At 49.1% G+C, this 23,806-nt stretch overlaps 1 protein-coding gene across 8 annotated transcripts in view; it reads right to left on the bottom strand.

Moving 5' to 3' along the window:
- The window catches only part of SAMD4A (sterile alpha motif domain containing 4A), a 97,913-nt gene that overhangs the window by 27,918 nt on the left and 46,189 nt on the right, over window positions 1-23,806 (bottom strand). For all 8 annotated transcript variants that reach the window (XR_014852381.1, XM_085060993.1, XM_085060996.1 and 5 more), the window contains exon 3: window positions 8,790-9,308. Coding sequence is in view for 7 of the 8 variants with exons in the window: in XM_085060993.1 (XP_084917119.1) it covers window positions 8,790-9,308 (519 nt within the window). In the remaining variant the exon portion in view is untranslated. The remainder of the gene's footprint in view (window positions 1-8,789; window positions 9,309-23,806) is intronic.

Below are 23,806 nucleotides of genomic sequence, written 5' to 3'. Positions count from 1 at the left end.
ACGAGGCCACATTGCTCAGCAAACAGGGGCGACTATGGTTACAAGAAAACATCGAATGCAGAACAACCAGCCTCAAATAAAATTGCGTAACGGATGGGAACAGCAAAACTTGAGGGGAAAATAAAACAAAATTTAAAAAAACAGTTTCAAGGCTGCCAAAACTGAGCCATTGATTACAGCGCATTTGATCCATTTGCATGCAGAGAGCTTTGCTTTGGAGCCAAGATGGAAACAGTCTTAATATAGCTGGAGAGAAAATATCCTCCTTGCACTCTCCTAACTGCACTTTGATAGGAAGCAGCCACAGAGCAGATGGTGCCTATATATAATCACCAGACCTATTATCCCAGCCTCTTTTAGTAATTTGAAGGATGTGATAACCACAAGGAGAGCAGCAAATATTCCCCCTCCTTCCCTCCCTTCTCTGGCTAATTAAAATATCCAAAAAGGAAAAAAAAAAGGGAGGAGGAAGCTATAATTATGGTAACGAATAAAAGAATTTCCAAATGAAGTAAATAACTATTTTGTGCACTGCTCCTTTAAACCAGAAGTCAAAAGTTAATTAAATAGCAGCGTGTTACTGAGTCAGGAGAACACAGCAAGTCCCAGTGCAGTGGGGAAGGAGACTGGAGTCGCTCCAGATGAATCCCAACCACAGCATTCCCATCCCTCCTCTGTGCCCTCCTGCCATTTCCCTGCAAGTGCTGTGTGGTGGTGGGGGGAAGGAGAGCTCATCTCTTTCCATTTCTTTACTTGCCAAAACCTGGAATTGCAAAGGACGAGCAATGGGAAGGGGATTCTCCCCAGGGGTTTCTTGCCCCATGAAGTTACTCAGGAAAATATCACAAATGTCATTGCTGTGATGTTTTGAGGGAAGGCAGGGAATGGTGATGTTGGGAAGACATCACAAAGAAGCAGGAAAGGTTTGAGGAGGGAATTACTCATAAGGCTCTTAACAGATTAAGTTAATAGTGGGGGTGCTGAGGAACATCCCTGGCTCCCAGCTGGAGCCCTCATTCCTTGCTGATGGCAGCTCCAGGGGTGATGCAAAGTGGAGACAGGAACCTGCAGGTGCTCATGGGGTGATGGGAAAAGTAAAACTTCCCTCAGGAGAGCTCCCATGCACTCAGTAACCACAGCTTTATGTCTGTGCCTGTATCCAACAGGCACCAGTGTGGCTGGAAAAATACACCCAGGTCTAGGAGGGTCCATCCATCAAGGAAACCTCCCAGAGAGAAGAGACTCCTGAGGGGTCTGAGAGAATTACTGGGGCTGTCTGACTTTGCTCCACAACCCAGAGAGCATCCATCAGCTGCCCTGGAGGCTTCTGCACCACTTCCAGGTCAGAAGCACCATTCACTGTCGACAGGAATCCCAGGGACTGTAGGATACACACCAAAGCAGTGCTGCTGCTCCCTAACATCCATCCCTGAGACATCCAGACTGCTGTAAGGAAAGTGGAGGTGGCATTAGAGCCACAAGCTCCAATCTACCCCCATCCCATCCTGCACATCAAGGATGGTGTCCTACCCTCCCTCAAGGGACAAGCAACACATCAACAGCAAAACCAGGGCAGGCATTCCCTGCCCTGAGCACCTTCAGTCAGTGATTGCATTGGGATTTCACAAGCTGACAGGGTGGGAACATCCCTGGATGCTGCTGGAATACAGATTCCCAAATTAGGTGGCCTCATTCCAGCCAGGAAGCTGCAGAGCCATCACTCTGTGAGCAGGGTATGTGAACTTGGGAGTGGTGCTCTGTAAGATCACAGAATCACAGAAGATGCTGAGCTGGAAGGAGCCCATCAGGTTCACCAAGTCCAACTCCTAGCCTTGCACAGGACATCCCAAGAATGCCATCCTGTTGTTCAAACAGTCCTTGACCTCTGGCAGCCTTGGGGCCATGACCATTCCCTAAGGAGCCTGTTCAGTGCCCCACAACCCTCTGGGAGAAGAACCTTTCCCTGATATCCAACCTAATTCTCCCCTGACTCAGCTTCATGCTGTTTCCCTGTGTAAGTACAGACCAAGCCTTGCATAAAGCAGGTCTGGAGGAAGGAACAGTGTAATCCCAGAAGACACACGTGTTACATGCCCACTCTGGGGACTGCTATGTGTCTCTGGCTGGTATGTGTCTCCATGTTCCCCCTCCTCCTCCCATCCACATAAACCAACCACCACCTGCTTCAGGCTCCCCTAACACAGAGCTGTTTGGGAGGGCTAAGGCAGCCCAGAGCCCACAGATTATTTAAGCGCCTGGAAGGATCCTCTGGTGTCACCAGGGCTGTTTTAGGGGCACCCATGTGTGTCTGTACCAACCAGGTGCCATCCACACATGGTTATGAGCCACCCATGGTACCACCTGGTGCAAGTCACCACTGAGCCCAGCCTCGAGGTCTCATCTCCTCCTTCCTTTTGGAGACCCTTCTGCCTTTTGGCCACCTCTCTACCTCTGAGCAACATGGCTGATGAGGGATCAAGCAGAGGCACAACCACAAGATCCATCCCACTGCCCATGTGGAAATCCACCTGCCACAGCACACCCATGGGAAGTGCATTCTTTTCCCTGCCTACTCACCCTGCTTGCCAAGCAGGGATCCCTCACTCGCTCCACACCCTGCTACAGCAGGATCTGCACATCCCAAAAGCTGTAGGCTGCACATATGCCCTGTGTTGTCACTCATTCTCACATGAGAACAGAGCAGGCACGGCAGGGACGACCCTGCTCTGTGTCTGTGCAGTCTGATGCCTCAGGTAACATCACTCTGCCTTGCTAAGCTCATCCCCACAGAGTCACCTGCGTCCCCCAGAGCCATCTGTATTCCTGGAGAGCCAACAGCTGCTGGCAAGAAACTTCTGCCCCATGGCTGCATGGCTGAGCATCCCTACAAGCAAAGCTACCTGTGAACTGCAAGTTCCAACTGAGCAGAACAGGAGAATGACCCTCCAAGATGTCCCAAGACAGGTGTTCTTCAAGGGCTGACAGGAATCCTGTCTTTTTTTCCCTTCCAGTGCAGACTATGATGTTTGGAAGATGACATGTAGGCTGATGATCTTGGTCAGTCTAGGACCCCCATGGAGATGACTGAAGGTGGGACCACAGCATCACATGGACCTTTGCCAGTCAGCCATAGACACAGTGAGGAGACATATCCTTTGGGAGCAAAGAAGTGAAGGGAATGTGCCAAAACAGGCTCAAAGGAGGATCCAAATGAGCAGAGGGGCAGCTAAAGTGAAGTTTCAAGGTTAGAACAGGAAGGGATGCTGGCTATAAAACACACTCAAGAGCAGTAGCAGATCTTCCCCAGCATTGCTGACACCCCAAAATACCATCACTCTGGTTCTCCACCACCACTTCCATCTTCAGTGCTTGATGGCCTCCAGGTTGAAGGTGGGTGACCATCCACCTCCTCACTGGCTGAGTGGTCTGCAGAGCTGTGGACTGTGTCTCCCAGGGACAAAGTGCTTTGAATTTATAGAGGGGACAGAAAACCTGTATCTGCTGTTCAGTGCTGGAGTAGAAGATTACAGATGGACTTGATGATCTTAGAGGTCTTTCCCAAACTAAGCGATTCCATTATTCTGTGTTGTTCTCACTCACAGTCCTGTTTGCTGCTATATTTACGAACATGGATTTCAGAAAATAACTCTGCTCACACCTGATCTTCTCGTACAACAATTCTGATTTCAAGCTACAGAATTAGCAAGATCTTGTAGCACTGAGAATCTGACAAAGTGGGAGACTTCTGGAAGTGTTCTCTGCCTGTTGTGTGTGACACTAGAGGGCATGAGCAAGACAACAAATGCCCTTGTCTGCCACCACTGAGAAGCTCAAGTGTAATAAAGGCCAATGAGCTTTTCTCAGTCTATCAGTAAAAGAGAAGAAAAGCAGACGTGAGAGGTGTCCCCAGCTGGCAGGATGAGTGCCACAGTGCCAAGTCTCAGCAAGGCCAACCAAGGAACAATTTTCTGAAGGCAATTCCCAAGTGCAAAGCTAATCCACCCCCAGCAAGAACAGGACATTTGTTTGCTTCACTGCTGTAACCTCATTAAGAGTTTTTCATTTTCTCATGGCATGTTTTGCTAAGTTTGCATGAGAGGAAATGTGTCAGCCTGTGTAAGGCAAACACAGGCTGAGGACACACAATCCCCTCCTTTCAGGTGTTGTTGAAATCTACACAAAGAACAACTTGCAAGCTGCCCATCAACCCACCACAGATCAGGGTGGTCCTGTGGGTTAAAACATGCAGTTATCCCATTACCCAGCTCAGTCTGGATACTGGGTATGGCAACAGGATTGTCTCCAGTGGTAGGCAGTGAGTTGCACAGCAGTGAAGGGAAGGAAGAGTCAGGAAACCCACACTGTGTTCATGGCAAGTGCTTTCTTGGTGTTGTTTGCTCCACTTCAATTCCCTGATGACTCAAGGAGAGCTCCACCATGTTCATCTGCCCTCTCACTGCAGATTCTATAACAGGAGCAAATGTTGGCAAAATCCTGCAAGCCATGTCACACACTCTTGTGATGACATACAGTCCAGGAGCTGCAGATATGCCTGTAGGGCAGGATCACAGAAACACAGAATTGTTTGGGTTGGAAGGGACCTTAGAGATCATACAGTCCAACCCCCTGCCATGGGCGGGACACCTTGCTCTATCTCAGGTTGCTCCAAGCACTGTCCAGCCTGGACTGGAACATTTCCAGGGATCCAGGGGCAGCCACAGCTTCTGTGGGGAACCTGTGCCAGGGCCTCACCACCCTCACAGGGAAGAATTTCTTTCCAGTATCCAATTTAACCCACCCTCTGTCAGTTTGAACCTGGGCTGGGGTGCATGGAAAGAGTCCTGATTTACTTCTCCTGCTCTAGAACAAGTTGGAGATTTTTCTTTGTCAGGACAAGATACATGTGAGTATTTTTCTTCCCTTGCTCTGCTCACTCTCCTCCTCCTTCTCCCTGTAGAAAACCACCAGTTTTCTGGCAGAGATTCCCATGGGAAGGGTGTAGCAGGCCTGAGCACCCAGCACTTTTCCCATTTGTGCAGGAGCGGAAGGGTGGCTCCAGACTGGCAAAAAGGCTTTTCTGGTCCAAGGATTCCTCTGTTCCCTCACAGGGGAATCCAGGCAGTGCAGTGACACTGAAACACCAAACAGTGCAACATCCCTCCAGTGTGAACACCGTGCCAATGCCTGGGATTTCTGCTCTGCAGGATATTCCCTAGCAAGGTCGATGAAATTTATCTGTTCATCACTGACCTGTGACTTTATGGTCCAAATGAGATCAATGTACCTGCACTCCTCAGTGCATCTCACAACAGACCCTCCTTTTCCTCTGCACAGATTCTCTTCCAAGAGGGTGGAAAACACAAGGCTAAGCTGTGCTTCCATTTGACATCCTGTCATGCCATCAGACCATACTCAGGTGGAGCCAGTTACAGCACTAGGGAAGGAGCTGGAGTTCCCATGCAAGAAGCTGTTGGCAGCTTTGAAAACAAGCTGCTTTCCTCTGTCCTTTCAGAGTTTCCAGGCCGTGTCTCCATCACAAAGGCGTTGTGCAATGCCAACATTTTGCAACTGCTTCCTGACCTGGCCACTGAGCTGGGACTCTGGGCTTCACCCCATCCAGCTCCAGCCTCCTCCCCACCCATGCTCCTGAGCCCACAAGGCTGTCTGTACTCCCAGCACACTAGAGCTTGGTTTGAAGCTGCATCTCAAGCTTTGCAGGAATTGCTGAAGCAGTGGGTGGGATGGAGCACATAGACATGTCAGAACCCAGAATGGTTTGGGTTAGAAGGGACTTTAAAGCCCATCTGGATCCACTCCCTGCCATGGGCAGGGACACCTTCCATTAGACCAGACTGAAGACTCATCCAGCCTAGCCTTGAACGCTTCCAAGGATGAGACAGCCACAGCTTCTCTGGGCAAACTTCCATTGTTTGGGGTGACTCCATATCCTCTGATCACTGCAGACCCAAATCCATCACTCGGGATGCAGGTCCTACTCCTGGATCACCATTACTATGGTAAATCCAGAGCAACTCCTTCAGAGCACTCCAGACTTGCCTCTAGCAACACCTCAAGCCTTGGCTAAACCTTGGCTCTCTGTCAGAGCTGTTATGTGAGAGCTGGAGATGAACCAATCCTGAACCAAATCCCAGAGCTGGGGTCTGGGTTGAGTCAAAGACAAGAACAGCACAAACCAAAACATCACGTGAGCTTCAGCCATCCATATTTAAGCCCTGTGCCAGCATTACACCTAATTGTGCCACAACACCAGAAGAATGTAGCTCAGGCAAGATCATCACATCAGAGCTCTGGGAAAGACTTTGCCCCACTCCAGCATCAGGAACAGGCAATGCCTTTGCAGGGATGGGTCAGGGAAGGTTGTGCCCTGCAGGGTGTTGCTGGATTAAAGCCTCTGAACAGATAAATACCTCCAAGTAAGAGGGAGAACTTAAAACTAATAACAACACTAAAACCTAAACAAACACTAAGAGGTTTAGGGCTTTGCTTTGGAATAAAAGATTAATAAATGTATTGATTGAGTCAAGGGGCTGGGACAAAGGCTGAGAGCCATGTTTATTTTTTAGCATCTATCTGTGGACTTACCAGGCTTGTGCCCAAGCCAAATATTGTGTTAAGGAAGTTTATGAACTAACACATGAAGTGTGGTTGGGTCACCTCCAGCTCAGCCCACGGTTGTCTGAGCATGGTGCCACCAAAATATGTCTGCAGGAGTTACAACAGCTTAACACGTGGGACTCAACTATCACTAGCAGGGGATGATGCAGCCAAGCAAGTGGCAGAGATGGAGGAGGGATGCACTCTTCAAGCAAAATACTGGGTAAAGTGTAGGGTTCTTGGCAGAATCACAGGTGTTCCTGTCCCAGTGCTGCTGTACACACCTAATTCTAGCAGAATTTAGGAAAAACCACAGCAATGCAGCAGCAGTGCAGCAGCTCAGGCACTGCTGCATAGTTTGGCTGCTGCCTCAGATTTGGCATCCTGTGCCAATACTTGGGGACCCCATGGGCAAGAGGTGGGTCAGTGCTTCTGCTGAGAATTAAGTCTGAGCACAGGAAGGCTCAAAGAAACACCAAGGGAGGTTTTGGGAAGAGTCCTTCAAGACCTAACGCACCTTGCAGAGCTCCAGCCACCATCAGTGACTAACCTGCTGCACCCACCACACCTCCCTGCTTCCAGATCCTGACATGAGGAACCAAACCCCTTCTGAAGCCTCTCTTCCCACTGCCTCCATGGTGTGCAAAGCCTCCAAACCACCAGGCATGCAAAAAACACACGGAAAACCCCCCAAAAAATCTTGGAGAGGTTTAACAGACCAACTGCAAATGCAGTCATGGGGCTCTTCTCACCCTACCTCCTGTTAAAACTTTCCCATGCAGCTCAGTCACCCTGGAACAGCTTCAGAGTGCGGGGACTGACTCTCAGAGAAGCTGAACCACACATAATGCCACAGCAGCAGGAGCTGGGAGCTTCAGAGACAGGGGATGGGATGGACATGATGGTTAAGAGTCTGTGGAGAAGCTGAGACCCTTCTGCTAAATCCCCACATGCCTGCAAGGATGGACACAGGAGAGGCAGGGACATAGGTGCTACAGCAATAAACCCAGAGCTGTGTTTCATATTGCTGTGGATTTTGAAACATCATTTAAAAAAAAGGCAATTCTTACAGGAGAGGGAAAAGCCCAGAAGCCTTAAGTGAGCATTTTAAAGCTTTTAGCTATTTAATTGTGGCTTTCCACACAGTGATTGAGAAACCAGTGCTGCTGCCACAAGAAGCCTCTCCTCTCCAAAGTGCTCTCTGCATCCCTGATTTCTAGGAGATGCTGATAGAGCATCTTGGAGAGACCTTCTGAATATGCCAAAGCCAAGGAGGACATGCAGCCCTGCAGGTGAGATGGTGGCAGTCACCCAAAGGCATGACAGCCCTCCAACAGAGTGAGTGGGTGGACAGGAGAGCTTCTGAATCCCACTGAGAAGATGCCTTGATCTTCCTTCTTAAGGAAGGCTCACAGGCATCAATGGCTGCTTTAAACACCAGTTATAGCTGCACTACATCTTCACACAAAACCCATGATAAATCTCCAGTTACAGTGCTCTGCAGCATCTCTGTGTGTCCAAGCCTTGGGTTGGGCTCTGCACCCTCCAGCAAAGCCTGGCAAGATCTCCATGGGGGAAAACCACCCAACTCTCCTGGAAAACACTGAGGACTGTCCAGCTAAACTCCTCAGTCACCACCAGCTTCACAGCTCTGCACTGCAAATACAAGGGAATGTTTTCAGATACCCTGAAGCTGGTGGATACCAGTCTTGCTTCCAAAGCTTATGCCTGCACTTGGGGTCCCAATCCCATTTCCTCCCAGTAAGTCACCAGCACACTTTTGGACTTGACTCAAGTCCTCCAGCTCACTTTTGGGCATGAAGCATCAGCTTTCCACTTGCTTTAGACACTCTTGAAACATGAACTGCAAAACTGCACAGAGCTACACAAAATACAAGGGGCTACCTTTAATAACACACATTTTTTGCTCTAACTATTCCTTACTCCTTGCTGTTCTTCCCTCCTCTCCAGCTCCCAGGTCGTTAAAACCCCACAGAACTAGAGGTAAAAAAAAGCCCAACAAGGCAAGCAGGAAATAAAAAAGCAGGTGAGGAAAGAAAAAAAGAAAAAAAAAAGGAGTTTTCTATGGCCCAGATGAGTTTATCCCCTCTGCTAACCACGGCAAAGCAGTATTTTCTAGTGGGATGAGGGGATCGCCTTCCACGGGTACTCACTGGTGCTTGTGCTAGTGCCGATGGTGTTGATGGTGGTGGGGACGGAGGAGGAGGAGTAGAGGGGCAGGTGGCCATTCTCACAGGCCAGGTTTTTATCCTGCCAGCTGGATGCACTGACGCTGATTCCGGAGTCCCGAGAGTTCTGCCACCCGTTGAGTTTGTCGTCGGAGTTCTGTCTTTGGTGATAGTAGTGCGCCTGGCCGTAGTCCACCGAGTCCGAGCGGCCGCGGCCCTGCCCGCCGAAACCCCCCGACGTGCGGTCCTCCAGGTGGTTGAGCCACATGGCCAGGGCGCTCCTGTCCTCCAGGGAGGTGGCAGGGTGGATCAAGGCGTAGGACAGCAGCTGCCTGCTCTCCTCGATGTGCTGGTTGTGCTCGATGGAGTGCGCCAGGATTTTGGGCAAGAGTTTCATGTATTCGACTTTCGCCTCGATGTTGCCGGGCTTCAGTAAAGGCAGGTGGGTTAACAAGAGGGAGATCACTTTGTCCTTGGATTCCTGTTGCCACTGGTTTATGATTCCTGTTGAAGGAATGGGGGGAAAAAAAGAAAATAATTGAGAAATTGAAAAACAGGGCTAATAAAGAAATAACCAGGCCCTGGCAGGGTAAATACAACATGCCAAAGGGATGTCTGCATGTGTGGTGCCACAGTGTGAGCATCCGCCTGGTAAGGAGGTCACCACCCTCCAAAAACAGTAAACTGGATGCCAAAAGTTACCAGATGTTCCTGAAAACCACTAGAAGAGCCAAACTACAAACCAGCTACAAGCTACAAACCAAACCCAACTCTACTCCACTGCTGTTGCATTTATTTTAATCAAAATCAGGATTTGGCCCGAATTTTCCATATTGTTGCAGATTCCAGAAAATACTACACAAAAGCACTTTGTGGATAAAGCTAAACTTTCAAAAGAACTGGTTGGAAAACTGAAAAGGCCAAGATTCAAAGCAGGTAACACAGATGAGAGCCACGGAGGGAAAAGGGAAGAAGCTTTCCAGCAAGAACCCAATCATCCAACCAAGGTGTTGGTGCATCCACCAGCCCCAAAGGTATGGAGGGAAAAGCTCAGCTGAAGCAGCCCCAGAACTGCTGTTCCTCTGTTAGCTCACAGCAGATAGGAGAGGTTTTAGACAACCAGAAAAATAAAAAGCAAACCTTGGGTTTAGATTTAAATATGCAGAATGAAAAGTCAGGGAATTACAAACTGGTCACTTAAGTCGAACTCCTGGAAAACTGATGGAACAAATAATGAAACAACCTATTTGTAAGCACTTAGAAGATAACAAGATGATAAGTGACTGCCGACACCCATTTGTCAAGAGCAATTTAATTTCCTTCTGCGACAGAGCAACTGGCCTGTGAATAGCTGGAGGAACAGGCAGTGCTGTATATCTTGATATTCATTAGGTGCTGCTGCACATGGCTCCCTCAGCAGCACAGCAGAGAGAAACTGCTCTAATGTGAACACACAACTCATCCGAAAACCATATGCAGGGAGTTGGTGGTGCTGATTCACCGTTAGACTGGGAGGATGTGCTGGGCAGGGAGACCTGTCCTGGCCCTGACACTACCCAGCAAGTCACTGGTGACAAGGATGATGTGATAAACGTGATCAACGTGCAGTTATCGTGCTAAGAGAAATGAAAACACTCCAGGGAACTGGATTAGAAGTCAAACAACGTTGAGGACTTGAAGGGGTGGCATGAAGCTGAGTCAGGGAAGGTTTAGGTTGGATATCAGGAAAAGGCTCTTTTCCCAGAGGATGGTGGGCACTGAACAGCTCCCCAGGGAATGGTCACAGACCCAAGAATGCCAGGGCTCCAGAAGCATTTGGACAATGGTCTCAAGCACAGTGTGGGATTGTTGGGGTGTCTGTGCAGGGCCAGGAGTTGGACTGGATGATCCTTGTGGGTCCCTTCCAACTCAGGATATTTATTCGATGGTTCAGTGAGACTTGAAGAAAAGATGTGAAAAAACATCTGCATCAATAGGTGCAACATTAAACAGGTGCATGCAGGTGGGAACAAATGGTTGCGCATCACGAGGTGGGAAAGAGCCTGGGTTGGGAAGCACCACTTCAGTCAGATCCATGTTGCACATAAAAGCTGCACTAGCCAGCTTGTCACCTGGCTGAGAGGTGAACACTGGCATGGACAAGCTGCTCCCCATATCTGCTGCCCAGGAAAATGGTGGAGTCACCATCCCTGGAGGGATTGAAAAGCTGTGTGAATGTGGCACTTAGAGACACTGGTCAGTCATGGCCCTGGCTGTGCTGGGGGAATGGCTGACCTGCATGATCTTGGAGGGCTTTTCCAGTCCAAAGGGTTCTGTGATTTGAACTGAACCTGCAGCAAAGGTGAATGAGGTTGGACATGATGAAACTGCCTTCTATAGGGTAGGATGGCCTAGGACATTGTGAGATCTCCATCACCAGAGGTTTTTCTGAAGAGCTTATACAAACTCCAAACAAGGACAGCTCAGGATCTACCCAGAAGAGCCAACTGACACTTCCCAGCCCCAGGGCAGTCTCTCCTCCAGTGCTGACCAAACCACTCTGCAAAGCCTTCAAACTTTTAGCCCCTGCCATAGGCTGTGCTATAGGAGCCACAACTGAACCATGTGATGGAGAAGGACTTCCTGCTTGCTTTAAACACACTGCCCAAAACCTCATCGAATGAAATGCTGGGAAAAAAACCAACCAGAACTTCAGGTTTTTCCTCCCTGTCTGTTGTCTCAAATCCATTCTGTACAGGGAGCTGCTCTAAATCATTGATTATCCCTATATCCTCCATGTGTTTTTGAGCTAGGGTGGCTGAACCCACACCACTGAGATGGAGATCTGGACCTCCATCTGTAGGATCATTCATCAGGTTTGCTCTTGGGAAGGCACAAGAGCAAATCAATATCCAGCTGAGGCTATTCTGTGACCCAGGAATTGGACTCTATGATCCTTGTGGGTCCCCTTCAACTCAGGATATTCCATGATTCTATGATTCTCTATGACCCATGGTGCCAGCCAGCAGCTAACCAACCCTCCCATCACCCCTGACCCAGAGAGGGCTATTAAAGCAGCACCTTTTCCCAATTAGGACCAAACCTTGGACATCCATTTCCTGACACAACTGCGGCGGTGAGCACCACTCACCCCTCCAGCTTTGTCTTCCCAGTTCCAAGGCATGCAACTGTTTTAACAGGAAGCCACTAGATGGCTTGCTGGAAACGCTGGTGACTCTCACTGGAACTTTCTGCACTGGTATTTACTTCTCCACAGACCTCTCCCCCTCCAGAGCCACTTCCTGAGCCAGCCAACAGCGTGCCTGAGCCGTCCTGTGCCGAAAGGACCAAGGGACACAATGTGGCACAGCTTTGGTGGGGAAAGAACTGCTGTATTGCAGCAGAGGTGACTTCTGCTACTCTGCAGGGTGTGCTCCTGTGGGAATGCTGTGAGGCTGTTTTGGTGCTAAAAAACAGGATTTGGGAAAGCAACACTCAGCTTAAGTGATGCTCTGAAGAATACATGAGTGTAGCAGGACTCAAGGCCCACCACAGCACATCCATATTTTCCATATGCAGATGTCACTGCTCCAGGCAAGGCTTCCTGTTGGGATTAGTCTGCTTTATCTGTCCCCTCTCTCTTAGTCAGCTGCCTGGTGTGTTGAAAACGTGTCTTATTTTCTCCCCTCCTCCCGCAGAGGGATGTCACACCCCGATATTTTATCATCACTCTCGGGGTGGTTCAGCAGCACTTTCAGGCTGGCACAGCCAAACCCCAGCCTGGCACCAGCTGGGATTCTGTAGCAGCTCAGATAAACTGAGAAATCAAAGATCATTAAAAAAAGGCCTGCAATGCACTGCTCAGAGAAGTTGTTGCTACTGAAATATAGGAGAAAAATACACACAGAGAAAGCAGAGCCTAGTGTAAACTGCTTGAAGGAGAGGAGGAAGAGGAGGAAGAGGGAGGCAGGTGGCCATGGCTGGACTCCTCACATAGGGGATAGGTGAGCATGAAGGTCCCCATTGGAAAAACACAGGATGTTGCCAGAGCTGCTCCTTGGGAACTTCACCTTGGACCTCCAAGAGATTTGGAGGTTTAAACCACAACTCCAAATGATGGAGCACTGATCCAAAAGCTTGTAGGTGGATGAAGGGCTGAGTGCCCTTCCTGCCCTGGCCCAGGCAGGAGCTGCTTTCCTTCTCAGCCAGCAGCAGGATGTGCACAATTAAACAAAAATGGAAAATAATTAGATCCGAAAGAGGTTTGGCTCTCTCTGAGATGGGGTGGAAGGTCAGGCTTAATCCTATCTGCCAGAAAATAGAGGGATCTGGAGAGGGCAGCGCAGGAGAGAGAAAGCTGGAGCTGCCTGTGGGCAGGGGAGAGGGGCTGGCAACACCCCAAAGCCCCTCTCCACCCTGTCCCTGAGGGAACCCCCACTTCAGCCCCCCACCTGCTCCCATGCACTCTCAGCTACCTGGGTTATCTCATCCTTTATTGCCAGAATGAGCACTCCGAGCTGAGATTATGACGTGTTTTGGTTTTGGGCTCCCACATCCCAGGGTTCCACATCCCAGAGTCCTGACACAATACCTGTGGTGCAGGCACTAATCACATGGCAGCCTCATTAGGTCCCCTGGATGCTGCTTCAGGGATGCCTGCTGCTTCCCATCACAAGGATTTTGCTGCTCTGTGGAATGTCACAGCTACTGGCAAATCTGAGCATAGAGAGAGCTCCAAAGTTAGAATCTCCCCCTTGCTGCCTTGAAATCCCCCAAAATCCCTTTCCTGCCCACTGCTGCCATTGCACAGACATCTCCTTTTGGAGATGAACTAGGATAACAACTGACCAGCCCTATACTGGGAAGGGATGGGAGCTGCTGGTGCTCCCAAAGCAGAAAATCCCAGTTTTTATTATGGGACATTTTCTTGGCTGAGAAGCTGAATGAAGGTGGGATGTGAAACTACCTTCTAATGTAGGATTACTTAACTGACAGGATTTTGCTGCTAGACAGCCCAGCTGATGCATGTGCAGCATGCCTGTGGATAAATCCAGCTCCAAATATAGTCGGGTCCTGCTTCCAAGGCTGAAACCTGTGCTTGTGCTATGAATAGGACCAACACCATCCCCAAAACTGGGGCTTTCTGACTGGAAAAAGAGGTAAAGTTTGTCAATTTATTAACCTATTAAGGGATTTCTCTGTCATAAATCTGTTTAATCACTGCTGGATCCCTGTAAACGGTTGACTGCCTCCATGTCCAGTGGTGGTGGATCCACCTCTAAGGCTGCACTGCAGGGACCTTCCTGCCTTTCCTCCAAACCTGCCTCCTTGAGGGATGATGGAGTTATTTCAACCACCAGCGAGGCACATGGTTATGATGTACTGAGAACAGTCAGAGTTTTTCAAATGTAAAGCCAGGCCAGATGGACAAATGCACGGCTAGACAGAGTCCCTGCAAAAAACATGAGTAGCACACTGGTGCCTGCACTCACAAGCCCTGAAGGACCAAACCTCAGGGGTTTTCATTCCAGTTTTGATTTTTACAAACAGACTTGTGGACCAGAGAATTCCAGTTTCAAAACACCATGCCTGCCCAGAGGGATGGCCAAGAGCTGCTGTCAGCACAGGAGAAGAACGTGTGTGTCACACCAGGTGACATGTCTTCAAGGAACAATGATAATGCCAAGTAACTCTCAAGTACTTAACCCAAAAAACAACCAAACACATCCAAGATAAATAATTTCATTCTGAAAGTAGAAATTGGGTTCTCCTGTTGCTGTCATATATGATTTATCACATTTCAGAGTGAACACAACTGAAGTGTCCAGAGGACACAGAGATGTTCCAAGGGCTGGAGCCCCTCTGCTCTGGAGCCAGGCTGGGAAGCTGGGGGTGTTCACCTGGAGAAGGGAAGGTTCCAGGGAGACCTCAGAGCTCCTGCCAGGGCCTGAAGGAGCTCCAGGAGAGCTGGAGAGGGACTGGGGACAAGGGATGGAGGGACAGGACAAGGGGGAATGGCTTCAAACTGCCATAGGGATAGATGGGATATTGGGAATTGGGAATTCTTCCCCGTGAGGGTGGTGAGGCCCTGGCACAGGGTGCCCAGAGAAGCTGTGGCTGCCCCTGGATCCCTGGAAATGTCCAAGGCCAGGATGGATGAGGTTTGGAGCAACTTGGCATAGTGGAAGGTGTCCCTGTCGAGAGTAGGGGGTTGAAACGAGATGAGCTTTAAGGTCCCTTCCAATCCAAACCATTCCAGGATTCCATGACTTTGATGATTATGGTTTTGATGAAGTGAGTGAGATGAGTGATGTGCAATTTATGAGACACACAACAGCTTATCCTGAGCAACAAGGACAACAATTTAAAGACTAGAAGTGTTTTAAAAACTGCCCAAGGATCTTCCAAATGACAAAGAGGACATTTACACAGGAGGCTTGGTATCATTGCCCCTCAGTGCTAAGTCAGTGCACTTAAGGGCTCCAGTTGTCAGCAAATTGCTCTTAAACTACTGTTTTATTATGCTCTTGTTTTCAGTTTGCCATTAAAAGTTCTCAAAAGCCCATTCAGATAATTTGCCCAAGCAAGAAATGACTAAGAGAGGGAATCATAGGACCATTAAGGTTGGAAAAGACCTGTAAGATCATTGAGTCCAACCATTAACCAGATGCTCAAATCTGAAGGGCACCCTCCAAGCACCTCCCCAGAAGGGCTGAAATGAACTGCACTCTCAGCATGTATTTGGGGAGAAAAAACAGGAATTTGTACTAAAAGTTTATGCTGGGATCCTTGATCTTGTGAAGTGATATACTGCAGAATTAGGGATTGGAGGGAGGAACTGGTTGCTCCTGGATGGCAATCAAGCATTTCTAGGGATGGACAACACAGGGGTTTTCATGTCTTGGATGGCTAGCAGCAAAACAAAAATCCAATCCAGGCTTAGGCAGCTGGCAACTGCTTCCAGTGAGCCTGGAATCAGTGGCCACAGAGCAAGACATGGCTATTTCTGGGTTTGCAGGAAGGTTTTTCAAGAGGCTTCCTCAGCAGCTCCCAGAAGAGGTTCCCATTGTTCGCTGTTTCCTGGATTATGAATGTGAAACTGCATTTGGGTGATGGGCAGTTATGTGGAGGGCACCCACTTTTTTTATCAGAGGCAGAAAAATCAGCACCCAGACTCCTCCTGCTGTGCAAAGACCCAGCAGCACATCACTACCCACACATCCATGGGACGTGCTGCACTTTCATCAAAATCTCCCAAATCTGCAGTAACCACAGTCATCTCATCGACCCTGGGATCTCACACCTATTCCAGCTGCTTGGATGCCTTCACCAGGGTAAAAGGGGTCAAGAAACTTGACCCTGCATAGGAACACAGCCCAACAACCTTTACTTGGGCATCATCTCCCAGTGAGTGACCATCATTGGACAAGCCTGAATTCTATGTCTATTTGTTCCAATGCCTCCCAAGTAGTTAGTTTGCCTTCATTTGCAGTTGAATTTATCTGGTTTTTTGCTTGAATTCATCTCACTTCAGATTCTGAACTAGATGATTTTTCAGGCTTCTCCCAGTCCAAACCATTCAAAGGTTCCTCCCAACCCAAACCATACACTGATCCTATGAGCAGGATGGAGAAACCACACCACACCTCACACAGGACAGTTTGCTGCAAAGATAAAGCAGAGAAGCAAAAAAATCAAGAGATTTCACTCAGAAGTCTGAATTTGCACCGAGTGTATTGACCAAGGGCAGGGTGCTGCCAGTCCCAGCCTTCCCACAACTGGGTTTACTGGTTTGTGAGATGGTCCAACTCCCCACCACCCATCACAAAAATCCACTCTCCAACAGTACCACGAACACAAACCTCTGCCCTGGCTTCTGCTGCAGCAGCTCGATTGAAGGTGAAGCATGAAGTGCTTCCAGCTGAAGGGATTTAAATTATTATTTGCAGTAATTAGCACCTGCACATTGGCCCAGTCACAATACTTTGTTTGGGCGAATTTACATCATTCCCTTCGTAAATCAGCCTCACTCAAAAGGCCAACATTAAGGAAAACAAAGTGAGAACCCTGTTGGAAACACTCTGTACCCCATCCAGAGCACATCAATACCCTCGCTGTTAAACCTGGCAGCCTTCTCCCTCCACCAGAGGCCAAATAATCAGAATTTCAGCATGTGCCTCCTCGTTATTGCAACCGACGCTAATTAAAAGGAAAAACATCTCAACGATAAAGGTTATTGCAGACCTGCCAACTGCACTAGGCAGAGCGGCAGGCTGACATTGAAGCACCAGTGAACCTGAATCCTGCTCCTCATCTCCCTGAGATAAATACAAAATCACAGCCAGCACGGGGGAGAAGACACTGGTGATGTTTGCAAGCCCGTGAGTGTGGTGTGTAAATCCCACCAAGCTCCCCGTGCTGCAGGTCTGAATGGATGCCTGCGCTGGCGCTGACCTCAGCGGGCAGGGAGGACCTAATCCCACACGTCTGAAGGCAGCAGGAGCTGTGCCAAGCAGCACCGTGCCTGCTGGATCCAGGGCTGCCTGGCACCTCCTGCAGCTCCCGGGGGAGGCCAGCTCTGCATCCTGGGAACAGCTTCCTCACAGGTCACCAAAACCGCTCACCCCAGCGGATAACGCGGGATTTGACAGAGCAAAAGCCAATAAACCCCTGTAGCTGGCTTTTTGCTGTCACTCCCTCCCATTCATGTCTAACAGCCTAATTTGGGGAGGAATTGGGAAGCAGTGCTGAAGCTCTTGACTGGGAACAAGCCTTGGCTAGGAGCTGGGAGCAGCCAGAAGCCCTGGACACCAGGAGGGTTTAGGGACTGCTGTGTGTGGGAATCAGTGCTCTGCACTTCCCCTCGTGGAGCACCCACTCCCACATAATGGAGCTGAATGGAGAGGGAAGGTTCACAGCCTTGAACCTCCATGTCCAACATGCTCATCTTTGGTCTATAATAAAAATATAATAAAATAAAAAGGCAAGCACAGAATTTCCCCTTCCTTGGCTGGTCGCTTTCCTGCAGAGATTTAAGGGCATGTGATCTCTCTGAAGGACAGATGGACTTTCTGTCCACCAGCAGCCATGAGGAGAGGACAGACAGACATCCAACAAGGTACATGCACCATCTCCTTTCTCCAGAGGCCACATCCCAGCTCACAGCCCGGCTCTGTCACAGTGCCAGGGAGCACCAGCACTCGACGGAAAATTTGCCAGAGATGCGCAGCAACCTCTGGGTTCACATGGTGCTGGCTCCCCTCCGTGTTTCCAGCAGCTACATCACACTCTAAGAGGCTAAAAATACATTAGGAAAGTACTTCATGTTTCTTTTCCACCAGAGTGGCTGCTGCACAGAAGCTCAAAGTGGAGGGGAGGTGAACAGAGCAGAGTGAATGCAGGGAAGAGAGACAAAAAAATGGAGCAATAGGCACAGCACGTCCTGCAAAAGGTGGTGGCCGGGGAAATCCCCGCTGCAGGCAACACTGGTTCCTTGGAAAAACAAAGGCAAGAGCCATCCAACCATGAAAAACAAAGCATTTCTGACTACAGAGCAGGATTTATGGCCAGGTTGGAAGGGACTTGGAACAACCTGGTCTAGTGGAAGGTGTCCCTGTCCACAGCACAGCATGAGCTGATCCTTAAGGTGCTTTCCAACCCAAACCAATCTGTGATTCTGTGGTTCAGCACTGACAAGAGCACAGAAGAATTCAGGAAGGAGCACCTCCTCCATTCCTAATTACCAACATTAACAAGCTCCATGTAAATTAACTACACAATATTCCTTGTTAAATACAGAAGTGAATATTTAACCACCAGAACCAATTCTGTTCCACAGACACAACCTTCTTGCAACTGCTCCCAGCGTTCCCCTGTGTGCAACAGATGAGTCCTTCAGGGTCTGAGGCAGCAGGGATGGATTTGTCAGCACAGCTGGGTGGCAAGAGGCACACGAGCTGCTGCACCTCGGAGGCACTTAATTTTGGAAGAGCAGTCAGTTTCATGGAATTCTGGAATGGTGTGGTTGGAAGGGACAAACACCACACCAGTTCTGATCCCCCCTGCCATGGGCAGGGACACCTTCCACTAGAGCAGGTTGCTCCAAGCCCCATCCAACCTGGCCTTAAACACTTCAAGGATGTGGCAGCCATAGCTTCTCTGGGAAACTATTTCAATAATTTCTTGCAGTTCTTTTTGGGAAGCCAGGCAAGGAGCAGGAGATGGTATAACATGGAAGTACCGGGAAATAAAAAGCAAACAACCCCCTGCTTCCCCCTCTAAAACCCCTGTGTGGGATAAGACATGAGCCCTAAGTGACTCGTTGCCCTTTTAAAGGCAGCTCTCCTTGGGCAGCCAGTGCAGCTGTTTATCACTGGCAGCTCCCCTCTCCATTATGTTCTCCAAAGCAACAGCAGCCCCATCAAGTGTTAGCAGGAGTTGGGAATTTCTGAAGCCAGGCTCAAGGACAACCCTCAATCAGACCTTCCCATCCCATCATCCCACAGGCTGATGAAACCCCACCAGCAGACAGAGCAGCAGGACAAGGCACTCAGCAACCCCCATCCAACTCATAAACTCAAAATGGGAGAAAAATGCCCATTCTTTTTGGTCAGATGCAGAACAAACTGGAGCATCTCTCACCAAAACATCCATTAATTCCCACTGAGATTCACTAGGACAGAAAAGCCCAGCTCCACTGTGAGTAGAAATGAGTAAGATTTTCATATTTTTGCCACTATTTTCCCCCTCTACCTCCTGAGCTTGCCAGAGCTCCAGTCATTAGGAGGCTGTTTGTACAAACCCAGAAGTGATGTATTTTTAGCACTGGAGAATTGCATGGCACGATCATTAAGGAGCTTCTGCAGACAGCAACAAGAGCAGGGATTTTTCCTTCTCTAAATTGGCTCCAGCCACTACAGTTTTCAGCCCAAAGCAGACTTTCAGGAAATTCAGGAGGAGCGGGAGCCTTTTTCTATGACATATTTAATACTGAGCTGAAGTACTCGATTTTCACACTGTGCATCCGACGGGAGGTTTTATGGATTTGTTTTCTGGGCTGAACTGTCGCACACTTTTGCTACGGAGCATAATACCCTGTATTATCACAACACTCCCTAGCAACAGGACTTTAATTTAGTGCAGAGATTTCCAACGCTGAGAGCATTTCACTGACTCAGAGCAAAGATGACACGCTGGGAAACCTTATCAAAAGCCCCATGGGTGCCAAGGGAATCTACACTACATGAATGGTGGTATTCGAGCTTTTCAACACAATGCGGCCAGCACTGGCACGGAGAACACCTTGGGAAAGAGGAATTTGCTTCACTGATTACACAAGCCACAGTCCAGCCAGCGTGAAGTGATGTCTACATTGATGGCAGCAGTGCCAACGGGTGGGAAATGAGAGTAAAAATCCAACAAGAGCTCAGTGCTCTGACAGAGCAATGTGAGAAATCATTCAGTGTCAGAAATGAGAGCTCAGAGCCAGAGGGGGCACCAGCAAGGATGAGGTGCCACCTCCTGCTTCTCACCCAAAGCCAAGAGAAGGACAGGTGCTTGGTAGACAAACCAACCAACCAACCAACCTCCTATGAGAGCTATCCTGAAGAGTGAAGCCAACCTGACACTGGACAAGGACGTCCAGTGCTGGTTTCCCTCTCCTCACTGGAGTACCCAAACCCCTGGGCATCACAGGCATCCTGCTCCCAAACCTCAGATGGGGAGGGTGGGCTTTGGGAAGTGCAGGAAAATAGTGCCAGGGTCCCACTGAGAGTGTGCAAAGGTGCAAAAGTCCCATCAACACTGTGGACACTGTCAGGTGAGGTGTTCCACCTCTGTCCACTGGGACAGGAGAGCAGGAGAAAGCAGGAGCACCATTCATGGGTGGGTGGAGGAAGCTCTCACAGCAGAAATGACACCAAAACTATGTCCCTTGTGGACAGCAGAGGAGAATCCATCAGCCCTAGTGCATGCAGCCATGGGACAGGAATGTCAGAGCAGCCAGCCAGGTCTGATGGACAAAGATATCCCGGCGGCATCCTGGGTCAAGTGGCTTTTGTTGGCTGCTGTGCAAAGCCAGCTGAGCTCAGCCAGCCTGCAGAGCCTGGCCATGGCAATGGGATGGGTCAGCAAGGATTAAAAGCATAATTAAACAGGGGCTGCAGATTGCTTCCAGAAGTCAAATCACTCCCTGGAGCCCATTAGCTCAGCCACAGGAAAACACTGCTGGTTGTGCTGCTTCTGGGACCTGGGGTACAGGTGGGAAATGAGTTCACTGCCTGCTTTCACTTACACCAGGGTTATATTGCTCACATGCTTCCACATGCCCTCAAATCCAGACTTTCAGTGGAATTTCCTAGGATGCAGGAAGCCAAAGAAATAAAACATGCAATTTCAGTATCTCTTCTTTGAGCCTAATCCCTAAAAACACCCAAATCTTCCTGACTTTCAGTGAGGAGACTACAGGCACAACCACAGGCATGGAGGAAATACTCCTCTGACTTCTTCATTTCAATTGCAAAAAGGCTTTTACCAAAAGCTTAATTGAAATGCAGATAAGTCCCTTCAAAGGCTAAAATAAATATATAAAAAAATTATCTGAATGTCATAACGGTGTTGCCTAAAATGGATAAAGGATTTAGAAGGGGGGAAAATAATACTAAAAATAAGTTATGAAGGGTATGTAAGGTATTGATATACAGCACATGGTTTAAACTGTTAATCATTGAACAGATTCCAGTATAAAAATAAAGAGACTGAAGCTGCACATAATGGAGGAGTTGCTCTATTTATAAACTTCTCTGTGCAAAGGGCAGCGAGGGCCAGGATGAGCCAGCAGTGGAGGCAGAGGGACACTGCTATGGAGCCTATATTTGAGGGAAAATAAACAAGGGGTTTTAATTTTTTTTTTTTTAATTTTTTAAGCGTTGTCAACAAAATCGAACCGAGTTGCCCAGAAGCCTGTGTGCCCCAGCCATGTGAGCAGCATTTCCAGCCCTGGCATGTGACAGCTCTCCCAATTTAGCCAGTAACTGACTCCCTCTGACCTGTAATAACACCGCTCCCAAATTAGAGCCCTCAATTTGACTTGGCTCTGCTCCTTCCCTCCCAGCGACATAAAGCATCCTTTTTCCCCCCCTCTCCCCGAGCATTCCTAATCCTGTCCTTTTGCACTGCCAACTCAAACTCCCATTTAGTCTTTTCCTATTTTTTCTGGGGGGTGGCTGCAGAGGGACGAGGGGGTGCAGGCAGCGAAGGGCAGGCAGAAAAGACCGGTGGAAAAACACCAAGAGACAAAAACAACAACAAAATCAGACAAAAATTCCAAGTTGGTGACATTCAGCTGGAAAAGCTCAATGACTCACATGCAAATAAAATCTGCCTAAATTCACTGCTGCATGACGCAGGCCACTGGCTTCAGCATAAAAAAGGCCGGGATGAAATCATCCACAATTAAATGGGAGCTTGGAAGGCTGCAAAAGCAGCCACATCAGCGCGGTTCCCTCGGCTTAATAGGAAACACAAAGGAAGGAAGTTCATCGGAGTGAGAACATCCCCCTTTTCCCCTCCTTTGCACCGACACCTCGCACCAGCAGTCATCCCCGAGCCTCGCCGTGGCTCCTCCGGCATCACACACAATCTGCTCCCCAGCAGCAGCCTGCCAGCTTTTAATGGGCTTTCCTGGAATACCAGCTCAAAAGTAAAATAAAAATAAATGTGGCTACGTAGCAAGGCAAACCCCCACCAGAGATAGGCTTCTTCCAGAGGTTTCTGTCCCGGCCTTTGCAGGATGGGCTGAGATATTGGAGAATTAACATTGAGAAACTCTGGACTCAATCCAGTCCCTCCCCAAATCCCCTGTATATGTGGGGAGGGATTTAAATCTCACTTCTCAGGTTTTCTCTTGCATTGCAGCAGTGCTTCAAACCTTAGGAGTTTTCAAATGCTGTCTGAAGTCATGTTATAGGAATGCACTTGGAGCAACCCACAGTGAATGGGGTGCCAGGGGTTCCCCTTATGCCAGCATGAGCAGCAGGCTCTGCATCCTTCCCCTTCTGTGGGGCTGTGCCATGAGCCAGGTCACTGCCCTCCTGCAAGCTAAAAATAACAATGAGAGGGGGAAGAATAAACTAAAAAAGGTCATTTTAACCTGTATCGGGAGTCACAGCACAGCTCTCAAAAGGCTTTTGGTGCTCCAGCTAAGAAGGGAAAAGAAACCTGAAAACAAGAGGTGGGACCTCTGTACCCTCCAAAATGCTGCCCTGGAGATCACCTGGTGAGCATCATCCCTCTGACCTGCTCTGGTGAGATCTCACCTGGAGTCTGGCATCCAGATCTGGGACCCCAAACAAGGACATGAAGCTGCTGAAATAAGTCCAGAGGAGGCCATGGAGATTCTCCAAGAGCTAGAGCTCCTCTGCTCTGAAACCAGGTTGGGAGAGCTGGGGGTGTTCACCTGAGAAGAGAAGGCTTCAGGGAGACCTTAGAGCCTCCTCCAGTGCCTAAAAGGGATCCAAGAGAGCTGGAGAGGAACTTGGGATAAGGGCCTGCACTGACAGGACAAGTGGGAATGGCTTCCCAACCCCTGAAGGCAGGGAGAGATGGGATATTGGTAATAAATTCTTCCCTGTGAGGGTGGTGAGGCCCTGGCACAGACTGCCCACAGAAGCTGTGGCTGCCCCATCCCTGGAGGTGTTCCAGGCCAGGTTGGAGAGGCCTTGGAGCAACCTGAGGTCTAGAGTAAGGTGTCCCTGCCACAGCAGGGCTGGAGCTGGATGGTCTTTAAGGTCCCTTCCAACCCAAAACCAGTCTGTGATTCTATCATCTGCCCAGGATGCAGGACAGTACTGCAAGCATCCGGAGTGGCCACAACCAGCAGCTCACTGCACCTCACTTCAGCTAGGAAGTGAATCCTCTCTCACAAGGAGAAATTAGGGGATCAGCTTCACATTTATTAGGAAACTGAGTGCTTGAACCTTTCTGGACTTCCTCCCCTTCGGGGTGGATGTGCCTGTCCCTGGGAT

Source organism: Lichenostomus cassidix, chromosome 5 (genome assembly GCF_008360975.1).
Source record: "Lichenostomus cassidix isolate B80296 chromosome 5, HeHo_3.0, whole genome shotgun sequence".
In the NCBI taxonomy this organism is placed as follows: Eukaryota; Metazoa; Chordata; class Aves; order Passeriformes; family Meliphagidae; genus Lichenostomus; species Lichenostomus cassidix.
Note: the sequence above shows the minus strand (reverse complement) of the source record. Positions and strands in the feature narration are given on the sequence as shown.